Raw genomic sequence first — 16482 nt, forward strand, 5'->3', positions numbered from 1 at the left:
AATAATGGGTTGACCATTATTTTAATTGAAAAACATAAGGTGGGATATATTAATTTTTAATTAGAAATTTTAGTATTTTATTTTATTTATTGGAGGCTTCAAGGTGGATAGATGGGTTCACAATGTATTAAATTAGGCAAATTTTGCTACAGGACATCGCGATTGTGTGTATTTAGCTCAGGGACACCGTGGAAGTGAAGCTTTGGGGAAAGACATCCCATAATCGTGGTTATTTGCTGATGGACACTGCGCCGTTTAGCGTAGACTTGCCGTGCTGACGTGGCTGACGGGAGGCTGTTTTTTGACGCGGTCGGACGTAAATACCCCTATGCCTTATCTCCTCTTATCCACTCGTTTTGGCTCCATTCGCAAGCAGTACGGGTGGTAGAACCCTAGCTCTATCGATTCCACCGAAACAGTGCCCATTCCACCGATTCCGTCGCCCTCAATACTGGCTGTGCCCAGGCATTGTCGCCGGTGGGATGCAAGTTTGACCGGAGGTGATGGCTTCACCGTCGCAGGAGGCGGTGGAATCTACGCTGGCGGCATCGCCGCCGATGCCGCCGATGTCGAAATGGATTCCGAAAGGGTAAGTTTGGATTCCTCTTATCTTTGATTAGTTTTTCCTCTCTTTGATTCGATTGGGATGCATGGTTTGGTGGATCTGATTTGGGATCCCCTTTTTCTCTTCATTTGCCGTCGCATTGTAGGATGGATATAGGAAAGATGTTTTTGACCGGCATTTTAATATCATGAAAGAGGCTTCTCCAAGAGCAATGTAATGGATTGAAGAGAATCACCAGCATTTGTGGGCAAGGTCTAGCTTCTCCACTTGATCTAAGTGTGACTATGTGATAAACAACATTGCAGAGATATTTAATAGCTGGATTAGGCTAGAGAAGTCACTACCTGTAGTTGAGCTGCTTGACAAGATTAGGCAGATGATCATGGAGAGGATGTGTACATGGCACAAATTATCTCTTAAGCTGCAAGGCAATATCCTGGGAAATGTAATGAAACAACTCCATGACAAAAGTAGGAATCTCAACTACAATCACCACAAGAGTCTGCCATTTGTAGGTGAAGTCAGTGGTGCAAACAGGAACTTGACAACATGGAGACACACAGTGGACTTGACCAAACAAGAATGTAGTTACAATGAATGGCAGCTAATAGGCCTCCCATGTAATAGCAAGTCCAGGGACAAAGCTACTGATCAATCAATGCCAAATCCAGATCCATGGGGTGAGTTTGATGAGGTTGAGTGTGTAGGAGTTAGTGATGAGAGGGAGAATTACAATGAGCTGGTGTCAGATGATGAGGCTAATGATCCAGATTACACTCCTGAGGAATCTGATGGTGATGTAGAGAATGATGATCTAGTAGATGATTTAGAAGTCAATGATAATAGGGGTTGTGAGCCTCTAATCCATATAACTGATGTAGACAATCCAAGGATAGAAGTTGGTGTTACTTTTGAGGATGGAATTTGTTTTAACAGGTGTATGAGACAATATGCTGTCCTGAAAGAGGTTGAACTTGCAGTTCCCTACTCTGAGGCCACAAGATACAGAGCTTATTGCATGGCAAAGAAGTGCAAATGGAGGATCCATGCTTCTAGGTTGCCAGATGGTAGAACTTGGCAGGTATGTAGCTCTTTTGTTTTACTTCTGTCATTTAAGTTTTGCAACTGAATAATGGTTTGGATGTTTACTGTCCCTTTTTGGTTGCAGATAAAGAAGATGCCATATGAGCATAGGTGTGCTAGCACAGGCAAATTGGAGAATAATTGCATGGCCATCAATTCTTGGGTTAAGGACAGGGTTATCAACAAGCTTAGAGAAGATCCAACCATAGGGGCTGCTGCTCTAAAGAAGACTTTGGAGGAGAAGTATTTAATCACCCTGGTCATACTATGTAGTATGGGATGGTAGGCAGATAGCTTTAGATGAGATACTTGGTGGCTGGGAGCAAAGCTTTGAGGCAGTGTATAGTTTTAAAACTGAGATTGAGAGGAGATCTCCTGGTAGTATAGTGGAGATAGAGTATGATGTGATTAATGAGAAGCATAGGTTCATTAGAATGTTTGTTGCTTTGAAGCCTTGTATAGATGGATTTTTGAATGGGTGCAGGCCATATTTAGGCATTGATTCAACTGTGTTAACAGGCAAGTGGAGAGGACAATTGGCTTCAGCTATTGGTATAGATGGCCACAATTGGATGTTCCCTGTGGCCTATGCTGTCTTTGGATCTGAAACAAAGGAAAACTGGGAATGGTTCATGGTTTGTTTGAATAAGGCAATTGGATCTCCAGAAGGCCTAGTACTGTCTACTGATGCAGGCAAGGGCATAGATGCTACAGTGACAAGGGTGTTCAACAATGGAGTAGAGCATAGAGAGTGCATGAGGCATTTGTACAAGAATTTTCAGAAAAGGTTCCATGGAGAAGTATTTGAAAGAAATCTGTGGCCTGCCTCAAGAGCATCTGAACTCTGCATGCAGAGTTGTGGTTAGGGTTGTTGCTTATGTTGAGTATATGGATAATGGTAGCCAAGATTATCATGTTTCATCTTCACATAAGTGGGTTGTAGATAAAGACACCATAAGCTTGATAGATTTGATGAAGGACTTGGATGATGAAATCATCCGTGGTAGTGCGCAGGAGCTTACAGTGACTTTCTGGGACAAGAGAGTGGGACCATGTAATGTAGTAATGAGATGAATTGTGATGAATCAAAATTTGTGCATTTAATGTAATGAAGTAGAACTATGTAATGCAGTATTACAGGAAATATTTGTTTTTGCCCAAAATTGAGATGTAATGCAGGAAATATTTGTTGTTGACATTTCAGAATCATATGGCATATGAAGTAGCAATTATCTGAATAATAACCATTCCTCCATTTCAGCAGTAGGACTTTCATAGATAGCTGAAGTCATGTCTTGCAACATATACATAGGTTGCTAAAGTAATGGCTTGCAAAATAAGGGATATCTTTCAGCTGGCAATTTCACATATACACAAAAGACAAGTCTTGGTACTACTTCAGCTGGAAATTTCAACAAAATAGCCTACTCTAATAGCATTGGATTACAGCTTCTTTGCAGTCCTGGTAACCACAGCCTTCCTTTTGTTGGCTTTAAATGGACTTGCATGTACTGGGGATGCAACACTCCTGCTCCTTGTAACTGGTCCAGGGCTGTCATCCACCTGCATAGCAACTTGTGCAGGGGCTTGATCAGCAGCAGCAGTAGCACCAGCAAGGGCTTGATCAGCAGCAGCAGCATGGGCTTGATCAGCAGCAGGGGCAGCAGTAGATGTGGCTTGATCAGCACTATCAGCAATAGCAGTAGGAGGCCTGTGAAAGAGATATTGAACAAATATTTAAAAAACAAAATGGCAACTGAAATTGTTGATCAAAACATGACACACTTACATAGTGTTGTTACCACAAGTAGGCACTTGTTCAGGCTTAGATTTCTTCTTTCTAACTCTCTTAGGCTTGGGTGGAGCTGGGGGAGAGGCATCTGGATCATATACAGGTTCATTGCATGTCTTTTGTAGGTGGCCAAAGCCATGGCACCTCTTGCATCTCCTTCTTTTCTTTCCTGAACCACCTTCTTCAACACCAATGAACTTCCTTGTTCTAGGTCTTCCAGCTGATCTCTTCAGTATTGGTGGCCACATCTTGAATCCTGTGTCCACTTTGTCCCATAGGCTCTTGTCTGGCATTGGAGGCACAGTTGTGGAACAGGCAGTCCTGAACATGGCCACTGAATAGTAGGGGCTGACATAGTCTTCTAGCTCCACTTCTCTCAGGGATCCAATAAAAGAGATGGCATGCCTATTTTGTGGGAACCTTTTTTGTGGTAGCATCTCTGGTAGGAACATTGTCAGCCTGACTTGCTTGTGTGGGTAAAACCATACTCAGTGGAACCACTGTTTCAGCTTCATCCACACAAGACACAATTTGGGAACAAGGCTCACTCATTGTCACATGCAATGGAAGCTTCCTAACATCCCTGTATTGGTTAAATGCCTCTAATAACACAGCATCAGAACAAATTTCTACATCCCTACCCACTCTCTTGTCCCAGAAAGTCACTGTAAGCTCCTGCGCACTACCACGGATGATTTCATCATCCAAGTCCTTCATCAAATCTATCAAGCTTACGGTGTCTTTATCTACAACCCACTTATATGAAGATGAAACATGATAATCTTGGCTACCATTATCCATATACTCAACATAAGCAACAACCCTAACCACAACTCTACATGCAGAGTTCGGATCCATCCTACAATGCGACGGCAAATGAAGAGAAAAATGGGATCCCAAATCAGATCCACCAAACCATGCATCTCAATTGAATCAAAGAGAGAAAAAACGAATCAAAGATAAGAGGAATCCAAACTTACCCTTTCGGAATCCATTTCGGCATCGGCGGCGCTGCCGCCAGCGCAGATTCTACCGCCTCCTGTGACGGTGAAGCTATCACCGCCGGTCAAACTTGCATCCCACCGGCGACAATGCCTGGGCACAACTAGTATCGAGGGTGACAGAATCGGTGGAATGGGCACTGTTTCGGTGGAATTGATAGAGCTAGGGTTCTACCACCCGTACTGCTTGCGAATGGAGCCAAAACGAGTGGATAAGAGGAGTCTCCACCGTCCATGTATATGGGGAGTCTCCTTTGAGGTCATTTTCAAATTAACTGTACCTAGGGATGTACTTAGCAGCTAGCTCTACTTAAACACTCTTAATGTCTCAACTAAACCACCACATCTGACATCACACACGGGAAGATGGCAGCGTCCCTGCTTTTGGAGCTCCTGCCCCAGCAATGGCAGCTCTCAATCACCAGCCTCATACTCCTCGCCGTCTCCGTCGTCCTCATCTTCTGGAGCCGGCGCCGAAGGAACCCCAGCAGCCGCCTCAAGCTGCCGCCCGGCCCGACGAGGCTCCCCATCATCGGCAACCTGCACCAGATCGGCCGTCTGCCGCACCGGAGCCTGGAGGCGCTGGCGGGGTGGCACGGCTGGGCACGGTGTCGGTGGTCGTGCTGTCGTCACCGAAGGCCGCGCGGGAGGCGCTGAAGGTCCATGACCCCGAGTGCTGTAGCCGGTCCCCGTCGGCGGGGCCACGGATGCTGTCGTACGGATACAAGGACGTGGCCTTCTCCCCCTATAGCAACTACGTCCGCAACATGCGCAAGCTCTTCGTCGTCGAGCTGCTCAGCATGCGCCGCGTCCAGGCCGCCTGTTACGGGCCCTTCTAATGGGCGATCGATCGCCAGCAATCGCACTGGGCGATCAGTTGGCGCCCCCTCCCCCCTCTCCTATACTCCTCCCTCTTCTCCCCTCCTTCCTCCTCCCCTTTTTCTCTTCCTATTACAGTATAAACCACACAAAATTTTTTAAAAAAACAAAAAGTTAGAAAAATTTATGTATAGAAATACTATATATAAAAAATTTGAATTCAAATTCAAATTTGAATTCGGGTACGTAAACTTTTGACTTATAAACTTTGGGTCTATAAACTTTAGGTGTATAAACTTTTAGATGTATAGAAATACTATATATAGAAAATATTTGAATTCAAATTGAAATTTGAATCGGGTATGTAAACTTTTGACTTATAAACTTTGGGTCCATAAACTTTAGGTGTATAAACTTTAGATGTATAGAAATACTATATATAGAAAATATTTGAATTCAAATTCAAATTTGAATCGGATATAATTCAAATTCAAATTTGAAACGGGTATGTAAACTTTTGACTTATAAACTTTAGGTCTATAAACTTTAGGTGTATAAACTTTAGATGTATAGAAATATTATATAAAAAAAATATTTGAATTCAAATTCAAATTTAAATCGGATATATAAAATTTTGACTTATAAACTTTTGCTATCTAAACTTTAGATGTGTAAACTTGAGGTGTATAAACTTTAGGCGTATAAATTTACTAAAATAGAAAAGTAATGCGGTGCCAAAAAAGAAAACCATGTGGAGGGGTGGAGGGAGGGAGGGGGAGGGGATCGATCGCTACCTCATCCCCATAGCGATCGATCGCCCATCAGCATTCCCGGCCTGTTACGCTAGGGAGGCCCAGGTATTTTTATATGTGCATGCCTTTCTGTTTTACCTATCTATCCTAGACTCCTAGTGTATAGCTATATCTATATATCTATTATTATATCTATACTTAATTAAAAAAATACGTTATCTATATCTATATCTATACCTATATATACCTAATATATATAATTAAAAAATACGTAAGGTTTCCGTAAAAAAAATTTCGTCCGTCCCTTTTTTTTCGATTCAGTTTTTCCGGTGATTTTTCGCTGTTTTTTTTCCGATTCGTTTTTCTTTCGTGTTTTTTTGTCCTTCTCTTTTTTTTTCCGAATCAGTTTTTCCCGTGACTGCTCGCTCTGTTTTTTCCGCTGTTTTTCTTTTTTTTTCTTTCCGATTCGTTTTTTTTCGTGTTTTTTTTGTTGTTTTTTTCATTCGGTTTTTATCTCATCCAATCTATTGCACACTTGCACTTCAATCTACTTCCTCTTGTGTTTTCTCCTCCCAAAAATCGATACCCTACTCCACTCTTGTTATTTTTCTCACGATTTCCTCACCCCACTCTATTCTTATTATTTTTCTCATGATTTCCTCTTTTAATTCACTAGATTTAATCTCATTTGTTGATGATGGTCGGCCGGCCGTTTTTATCCCAATCCCAAATTTTATGGATCCGTTCACCTATCAAAAAAGATTTAGATTTGATGGAGAGGATCGGCTCCGCATACGGGCAAGGTACTATGCCACCGGATCTACATGCGGGTAGCCGCCAGATACGCCGCCGCCGTCGTAGCCGGCGTGAGAAGCCACCATCGCCGCCGGATCCGCCGCGAGGAGCCATCGGCACCATCGGATCCGCCGCAGAAAGGCGCCGCCACCACCGGATCAAGCCGTAGGAAGCAGTCGGCGCCGTCGGTTCTGCTGGATCTACCCGCGGGAAGCCACCACACTCCACCCCCCTCTCTCCTTATCCGCTTGCGAATAGAGTTGTGCCCTCGTCGTCTTCACGCCGCGCCAGCGTGATAGGAGGGAGAGGAGGAGAGGGACTGGCAACGCTGGTGAGGAGAGGGGAAGGGGGAGCAGGAGCGGCAGAGAGGGGGCGGCGCTGCCGGTCGGGAGAGGGAAGGGGGAGGAGGTGCTCGCGATGGTGGGATGGGATGGGGAAGTGTGATTAGGGTTAGTGTTTTTGGCAATGACGGTTTGATGGATATAGAATCGATCCGACCCGTCCATCAAAATGAATGGCACAGATCGATCCCACGTCGAGCCGGCCTCCATCTCGGGCCACCGCACTGCTGGGCCACGCACGCTTCATGGGCAAGGTGCGCAATAGCAGGCCGATAGGGTCCAATGGGCCTTTTCTTTTTCTTTTTTAGCACTTTTTTATTTCTAAGGAATATATTTTTTGAAGGCTCGTATCATGATAAACTAAACCGTAATCATCTAATATTTTTATATTTATTATAATTTCAGTTTACCCATTGCAACGCACAGGTATTTTTTCTAGTATATATAATATGATTGTTTCTAGTGATACTTAGGGTCGATTCTTTTCTCCCCGTTACTCTCTCATATATCATACACACGCTTCCCGAACTTTTTAAATGGTACGTTTTTTAATTTTTTCTATAGAAAAGTTGCTTTCAAAAATCATATTAATTATTTTTCAAAGTTGCTTTCAAAAATCATATTAACTCATTTTTCAAGTATTTTAAAACTAGTACAATACTTAATTAATCATGTGTTAATTTGTCACTCCGTTTTACATGCCGAGGGGAAGAGTTTGGTAGGCCATTTGGAGTGGGACTTTTCCATAGCACGTAAACGATAAAATCATTAGCGCATGATTGGTTGTATTACAAACTTAAAATTATGTTTATTTGATTATGTAAAAAAAAAGTTTCTATATAAAAAGTTTGAAAAAAAATATTGTGTAGCCATGTGGGAAGTGTACTCTCGATAAATGAGTCAGTTGTAAAAGCCAAACACACTACCGAACACAGCCTTATAATGCTTGGTTTGTAGTTTGTACTAGTAACCGGCCATAATAATACCTAGCCATGTTGGGATGGTAATAAAAATGTGTAGTTTGTACAAGTCTTCCCACATTTTTGGCTCAAAAACAGTTGACTTTTCATCTATCCGATGACGTAAGTCGAGATTCGTGTATTCCTTGGCCTTTAGTACACGGAAGTCTCCATGGTTTGAGTTGTGTCCACGCTGATTTCTAGTATAACTCCTAGTCACGAGGGAGTTTTAACTCCTAGTGACAAGGGAGCTTAAGATTATGAGAAACAATGGATTAGTAACCAGCTTCTTATAATTTAGAAAAACTAGGTTTCTAAAATTATAGTCTCTAGTTTATCTCTGAATTCTATAACTATATATTTTAAAAATTTAGATGAGAATCTACACTGTTTGAGGAGCTGGAGATCCTAGAAAAAAGTTATAACTACGAGAAAACCCATTATCTCTTTTCTACTTCATTAACGTGAACTCACGTATTTTTTTCACTACCGTGACGGGAGCCAAGCTGCTTTTTCAGTGCCAAAATAGTGAAGTTGTGTCACTACAAGAATCCAAGATTTTTTTTTGGCGGCCAAATAAACAAAGCCGCCAATAGTTTATCTCTGGATTCTATAACTATATATTTTAAAAATTTAGATGAGAATCTACACTGTTTGAGGAGCTGGATATCCTAAAAAAAAGTTATAACTACGAGAAAACCCATTATCTCTTTTCTACTTCATTAACGTGAACTCACGTATTTTTTTCACTACCGCGACGGGAACCAAGCTGCTTTTTCAGTGCCAAAATAGTAAAGTTGTGTCACTACAAGAATCCAAGATTTTTTTTTGCGGCCAAATAAACAAAGCCGCCAATAGTTTATCTCTGGATTCTATAACTATATATTTTAAAAATTTAGATGAGAATCTACACTGTTTGAGGAGCTGGATATCCTAGAAAAAAGTTATAACTACGAGAAAACCCACTATCTCTTTTCTACTTCATTAACGTGAACTCACGTATTTTTTTCACTACCGCGACGGGAACCAAGCTGCTTTTTCAGTGCCAAAATAGTGAAGTTGTGTCACTACAAGAATCCAAGATTTTTTTTTGGCGGCCAAATAAACAAAGCCGCCAATATTATCTTGGCGGTCATAACTAGTTGTGAAGGATACACTACTGGAGGAGCATCTCTCCCGGTTCGCAACCCCCTTTACTCCCGGGTAGCGAACCGGGAGAGAGAATTCGGGACTCAAGATGACAGTCTTTAGTCTCGGTTCAAATACCCAGGAGTAAATATCCATCTTTAGTCCCAGTTGGTAATAACAACCGGGACTAAAGTTCCCCAGCCCCCCGACAGGGGACTGACATGCCCTGTCAGGGGGCGAACCCTTTAGTCCCGGTTAGTATCCCTTTGTCCCGTTGAAGTTAAGAACCGGGACTAATAAACCACTTTAGTCCCGGTTTTTTTTGGAACCGGGACTATTGTGGAAATCACCCGACCTTCTAAAGATCACTTCTCCAGTAGTGATATAATTATTTTATTGAGGGTTATATATGTTGAATCACCAAGGTATATGAACATTTCCTTGTGCGTCATAGGAGATGGAAGAAAGTAAAAGCATAAAATGGTAAATAGAGAAATTACATCATAGCTATTATGATGATTTGTTTGTAATATTAAATGCATTTACACTAACTTTTTTAGATTTGCTTGTGATATTAGGTGACAAATACATTAGGATTATGTTAATGATTTTTATTGCTTGATATTCTTTTTATGTTACAATTTGTTGTTAATCATGTACTTCCTCCGTTTCACAATGTAAGTCATTCTAGTATTTTCCACATTTATATTGATGTTAATGAATCCAGATAGATATATATGTCTAGATTCATTAGCATCAATATGAATATGGAAAATGCTAGAATGACTTACATTGTGAAACGGAGGGAGTACGTAAAAATTGACTATTTTTGTCTGGAAAATATGCCAAATCGCATATAAGCAGGCCCTTATGATAAAGTCAACTCAGAACATTTCCCAACCTTGATGGAAATAAATTATATCAAAGTTGTAGATGCAGCCATTTTGAAAGGGTCAGGTGACATCGACATGCAGGATTAGATTAATCATCGAGCAAAATAGTGATAATTACTAGTATGGAGTAGTAGATGTGAACTCATAATAATTACTGCTCCCTCCGTCAGAAAAAAACTCAACTTAGAAGGTGTATAATGGAGGGGTACAATGAATATAGACAAGAGGCCTAATTGGCACAGCTCCATCCCTCCTGGAGCTGGAGCTCAGCCAAACAGTTCCAGCTCCACAAAAAATGGGAGTGGAGCTGGGTGGAGCTCTTTCACAAAATGAACTAAAGTTGTAGAGCTGGGTTTAGGCAGCTCTACAACTCCACTCCAGACCTAACTCCTTGAGTTAAATTTAGGAGTTGGAGCTGTCCCAAACAGATCTAAGGTTAGGCTTTTTGGGACATAGGGAGTATGTATTAAAAATAACCTAAGTACTCATATGTGCAGCACCCTCACACAAACACATTTATTTTTCCTATTCTAGGTAAGTGTGTATAAAAAATTAGAATTGTACAAACTTATCGGATCGGACTATCACTATCGATTTGTGAAACAGAATGTGATGATTGTATGAGTTCTGTTTTCTCAACAGGCAGTGATGCTCCCCGACTATTACTGCTGCATGGTTAGTGCCAATTCAAAAGTAGACAGTGATAGTAAAAAAACATACAATGATATTAAACAAAACAGACAGTGATTTTATATTATAAATTGTTTTGACTTTTTTATAAATTATTTTTTAAAAGTTTATGGAGAAATATAGTGACTCTTATAACATCTTTCATTAAATCTAACATTTTCATTAAATCTAACATTGAATATATTCTTATAATATATTTGTTCGGTGTTAAAAATATTATTATATTTTTCTATAAATTGAGTCAAATTAAAACTCGATTTAAAAGAATCAAGATAATTTATAATACAAAAAGGAGGGAGCAGCAATTTCGAACCGGTGCTTAGGGTGTTTTTCTGTAGTAGGAAATCCATGGAATGACATTTGGCCATGTCATGTTTTAATTAGGTCGAGAAGCTCATCGAGAAGCTGACCCGAAACGGGCGGAACGCGGTGGCCATCAACGAGCACATCTTCTCCACGGTGGACGGCATCATCGGCACGTTCGCGCTCGGGGAGACGTACGCGGCGGAGGAGTTCAAGGACATCAGCGAGACCATGGACCTGCTGAGCAGCTCCTCCGCCGAGGACTTCTTCCCCGGCAGCGTGGCCGGCCGCCTCGTCGACCGCCTCACCGGCCTCGCCGCGCGCCGCGAGGCCATATTCAGGAAGCTCGACCGCTTCTTCGAGCGGATCGTCGATCAGCACGCCGCTGCCGACGACGACGGCCCCGCCGCGGCTCGCAGAAAGGCGGACGACAAGGGCTCAGCAGGGTCAGACCTCGTGCACGAGCTCATCGACCTCTGGAAGATGGAAGGAAACACCAAGCAGGGCTTCACTAAGGACCATGTCAAGGCCATGCTCTTGGTAATTAAGTGTTACTGTAAACCTCCAAGATCACGGTGGGGTTTCCGGTATCTGTCAAGTTTTCTTGTTTATTCATCTGATGAAACGTAACTCAATTTCAGGACACATTCGTCGGTGGCATCACCACTACCTCAGTGACCTTGCACTGGGCAATGTCCGAGCTCATCCGCAATCCGAGGGTGATGAAGAAGGCACAAGACGAGATTAGAGCCGTCGTAGGCGAGAAGGAGCGGGTGCAGCACCACGACATGCCAAAGCTAAAGTACCTGAAGATGGTGGTGAAGGAGACCTTCCGCTTGCATCCCCCCGCGACGCTACTCGTTCCCAGGGAGACCACACGGCACTTCAAGGTTGGCGGGTACGACATCCCGGAGAAGACCAAGGTCATCGTGAACGCGTAGGCAATCGGCAGGGACCCGAACATCTGGAAAGATCCAGAGGAGTTTATCCCAGAGAGGTTTGAGGAGATGGACATTGACTTCAACGGGGCACATTTCGAGCTGGTGCCATTTGGCTCTGGCCGTCGGATTTGCCCGGGGCTGGCCATGGGAGTGGCCAACATCGAGTTCATCTTGGCAAGCATGCTTTTTTGCTTCGATTGGGAGCTTCCCCATGGGGTGAGGAAGGAGGATATCGACATGGAAGAGGCAGGGAAGCTGACGTTCCACAAGAAGATACCACTCTTACTAGTCCCAACTCCCAACAAGGCACCAAACTAGTGATCGAACTGATTAATTAGCAAGGTGATCAGAGGCTTGCTGTGCAACTGTGTTGCACTTTTTGCCACAGTTAATTTCAGTATTATTCCAGTAACTTTTGTATAAGTGCTTCGCCATTTCTGTCTTTATAAACTGTTGAATGCTTTCAAGAAAAAAAAATAAAAATGTAAGGGAAACAATGATTGCACTTCAGTTTATGAAACCATCCTTATAGGGCGACGGCGTGACGTAGTTCCTGCAGCAGAGTTGCTGGTGGAGATGGGGGGCGGTGCGGAGGAAACCGGTAGGAAGGGCAACGAGCAGCAGAGTGGCGAGTGAAGGGGCAATTGGCGGGGTGGGAGTGCGGGTTGGGGTGTGGTTTGCGGTGCGTGACAGAGGGGGGAGGGGGAGCGATTGCGGTGCTAGGGGAGGGGAGCGGAGGGATTTCATGATTGGGAATCAGGAAGAAAAGTGCAACGTGATTTCAGGGATGCTAGGTGAGAGAAGGTGATGCTTGCACGGAAGCTATTCCGAACGTTAGACCTCAATGAAATAATCTGGACCGTTCCATGAGGAATGAAAGAATTATTAATGAGTGAAATCATTTGTTGAATTATAAGGTAGATATGAGAGAGATTAACCGAACAAACCGGCTTTAGTAAAGGAAAGCAGCATGGAAGGATAATGTTGAATATGATGGTGGAAACACCATCAGGTCTACCATTACATCCATCAATGGATATATATGTTTGGTATATAGAGATTAGGGGGAGGAAGGCCAGTTAAAAAGTTCAGGAGTATATCATTCATATACACGTACCGTAGGAAGTTAAATATTTAATTCTTTTACATTGTTCAGACATCAGAAGTGCACTCTAAAGAATTACAGGCGAAAAATGGCTTTGCTGATCACTGGACTTACAATGAAACTCCACAACACAAATCTGTCGTAGTCTTAGAGTATAACAAAACATGCTTCACAAGCAAAGCCTGGTTCACTCTTTCTTCGGTGGGATATGGTTGCCACCAGTTGCAATTTTGAACAGGTAGAACGCAGACATCAAAGCACTGCAATAACGTAAAAGTTAGCTTCATAATGCATACATATTGTATTTGCAAGAGGAATACAAATGAAATATCTGCAAACTCAGAAAGTTTTCAGAATACAGCGATGGAAGTGTATACTAGTTCGGAGAGGGTTTTACCTGAGGCCAGCAACGACACCAGCTGGCATTATCTTTGAAGTCTCAAGGTATCTCTGCCCCATAACATAAGTCAAAGCTAGTGCACATACTGTTCGACAAAGCAAAATTTTACAGTTAATAAAGACAAAAGGACAAAGCAATGAGGTAAAGTGCAGGAAAAGGTGGACGTAAGGTAAGAAGACAGAAATGAGGTGAAGTGCAGGTCTGCAGGAAATGGTGGATACATTTTTCGGACAAAGTTCATTCCGTGGTATATTTCCTTCTCAGTTCCTTTCGTCAAAACTGATTTATTAACTTAAAGCAAGGGTCATTAGCTTAAATGAATCATTTTCTAAAAAATAGCTTAAATGAATGATACTGATGAGATCTTTTCAGCTCCTACTAGAAGCAATACTGCGATAACTAAATATTGCTAAAAGGAAGATCTGAAGATACAGTCAAAGCATTAAACACAGGCAACAATGCTACAATTTATATTACAGTCCATTGAGTTAGCGAATCTAGATCTGACTGAAAGGTGGAATGTTTCAATAAAACATGTGCACATTAATTAAACTGCACATACTTTTACTGCTTTCCATTGTCAATAAAGATACGACAACATGCATAGATGATCTCTCTAGCAACAAATTTAGAACTGAAATTAACAAAAACAAAAGTATATACAGTATACAGTTACAAACTCTAACAGAGATCTAAATAGTATATCATTCTTTGCACTAATTGGAGGCCTTCCTAGAAAGGCCCCATGTTAATCCTAGATTGGTAACTAAGAGGCAAGAATTCGTACATTAATAAAAATTATCTAGTTGATAAAACGAAATAAAACCAGCCATATAATATATTTAACTATTACATCCTACAGATGTCCCTAATCAATATGATGAGTTTGTTCAGATTCTATGCAAGTGTCGAGACTCAAAAGTCCCACCAAACAAGAAAATAATCAAACCACCATGTGCACATACTTAACGGAGTCCGAGTTGATCACAAAAGCTATCTGGCATGCAAACTAATTTTCATCAGATATCAATCTGCAAACTAAATACAAACATCGTAGAAAAAAATTCAATATCTAATATACCTACACTAAAACATGCTTTCCATGCCCTGGTTGACTAGTACTAATAAAATTTGCAGAGAATGAATGAAAAATGAGCTACCATGTAAATTCAATAAGGCATTGAGAACTACTGCAAATCTAAATACCATACTCTGTTAGGGAATATCTGAGAGTGATTAGCAACTATTCAGGCATTGAGGACAAATGTGTTCAACATTCTCCAATGCTAGATTCACTAATTTGGCTATGATCAATGCCTATTGAGCAAAATCTGTAAATCTTAACAATCGCACCAATGCAATCAATTGCCATCGTTGTAAGGGAGCAATTTAGATAGCAATGAATTCAGTAGCTACCAGCCTTTATTATGGTGTCCCATGAGATGAAATGCCTCCTTGCTGGAGACTGGGGAGTCATTAGTAGCACTAGATTATCAGACAATGGGTAATTGAAGCTATGACTACCGGATTCAGAAAAGGTGTTTAGTTTTGTCTTCATACAAATGCAGGACTATCACATAGAGACAGATTTGCTGCCGCACTGCCTTTGGCAGTATGAGAGGAGGATCCTGGTATCCATTTCCCTGCTGCCCACAACAATCTGAACGAAATTGACAGGAATTCCCAAGTGCTTACCACTGAGAACATCCCTCCCTTGAAAATGCAGCCAAAGTGATATTCCTAAACACATCTATACGTCCATAAGTGCCACAGAATCCTAACCTTAACAAAGTCAAGTTGCTAGACTACTAGAGACGCCACCATCGCCATCTATCACTCCATTTCACCACTAAACTGCACATCCCGACATGGTATAACACCCAAAATACATGCATAGCCTTTTTTGGGGGCAAAATTATGCAGCGATCCACCACTGCGCAAATTCAAAAAATGCGATCTGTACTTCACCTCCATCCATAGCACGATTCCAAGAAGGCAGGATGGAGAAGAACCAACCATGGAACATTTGCACCGAGGGCAGCGAAAAAATGGAGGACGAGGAGGGGGCGTACGGGTCTCGAGGGCGAGGGCGAGGTAGGAGTTGCGGCGCTTCTCGAAGGTCTTGAGGCTGACGAAGCCCGCGAGGAGGAGGAGCGCGCCGGCGCCCGCGCCGCCGGCCAGGGAGGCGGTGCTGCCGCGGCGGGCGTAGCCCAGCACGCCGCCGGCCAGGACGGCGAAGCCGTAGGGGATCGTGAAGCAGAAGTCGTGCATCTCGCTCTCTCGGCCTCCCTCCCTCCTTCTCTCTTACCAGATCTCGCCCCGCCTCGCCGGTGAGATCTCGAGAGCAGTTTCTTCTCTCTCTCTCTGACTCTCTCTCTCAATCTCTCTCGTACTCGCTCTCGCTTATTTTTGGCTAATCCGTGGTGCGCCGCGGAGAGAAGTCGTCGATCGGTGGTCGGTCTGGTCTGCGGCGGGAGGCGCACTTTCGTCATTTCAGGCGGCTAATCGATGACCGGGAGGGAGACGGAGAGAAGAGAAGTGTGCCACCCACTCACCAGCCGCCTTCATTGCAACGAATAAAAAATGCGGCGTTCACATGCATTTGCATTTCTTTTTTCAAAAAAAAAAAAGGAAAGAGCCACTATATCAAAGCTGGGCATGTGCCATGGGCAGCCAGATTTGAGAAAAGCTAGTTTGAGGCACATTATCTGTGCAATTTTCATGCTCGTGTTTAATTACGCCGTAAATTTCAATACTCACTTTGTTCTTTTCAAAAAGGTATATTCAGCTTATACAGATTAAGAATAAGATGGAAATACAATCAAATGTTGAATACTCCCTCCGTCCCATAATATAATATAATGGATTTTGAGATTTTGCTTGCAATATTTGACCACTCGTCTTATTAAAAAAAT

At 42.5% G+C, this 16482-nt stretch overlaps 1 protein-coding gene and 2 pseudogenes across 1 annotated transcript; 2 read left to right on the forward strand and 1 right to left on the reverse strand.

Annotated features, from left to right (window-relative positions):
• Positions 1 to 503: 503 nt before the first annotated feature.
• LOC136355655 (uncharacterized) lies at positions 504 to 2514 on the forward strand (annotated as a pseudogene).
• A 2293-nt stretch (positions 2515 to 4807) lies between these two features.
• Positions 4808 to 12545, forward strand: LOC9269961 (4-hydroxyphenylacetaldehyde oxime monooxygenase-like; annotated as a pseudogene).
• A 596-nt stretch (positions 12546 to 13141) lies between these two features.
• On the reverse strand, positions 13142 to 16070 carry LOC4333277 (protein FATTY ACID EXPORT 5). Its single transcript, XM_015772289.3, has 3 exons — positions 15640 to 16070; positions 13565 to 13652; positions 13142 to 13427 (listed from the first exon to the last, which is right to left on the reverse strand). The coding sequence occupies exons 1-3, from the start codon at positions 15836 to 15838 to the stop codon at positions 13355 to 13357; spliced, it is 360 nt and encodes a 119-aa protein (XP_015627775.1). The 5' UTR covers positions 15839 to 16070; the 3' UTR covers positions 13142 to 13354.
• Positions 16071 to 16482: the final 412 nt, after the last annotated feature.

The sequence above is a fragment of the Oryza sativa genome, chromosome 3 (assembly GCF_034140825.1).
Source record: "Oryza sativa Japonica Group chromosome 3, ASM3414082v1".
NCBI classification, from domain to species: Eukaryota; Viridiplantae; Streptophyta; class Magnoliopsida; order Poales; family Poaceae; genus Oryza; species Oryza sativa.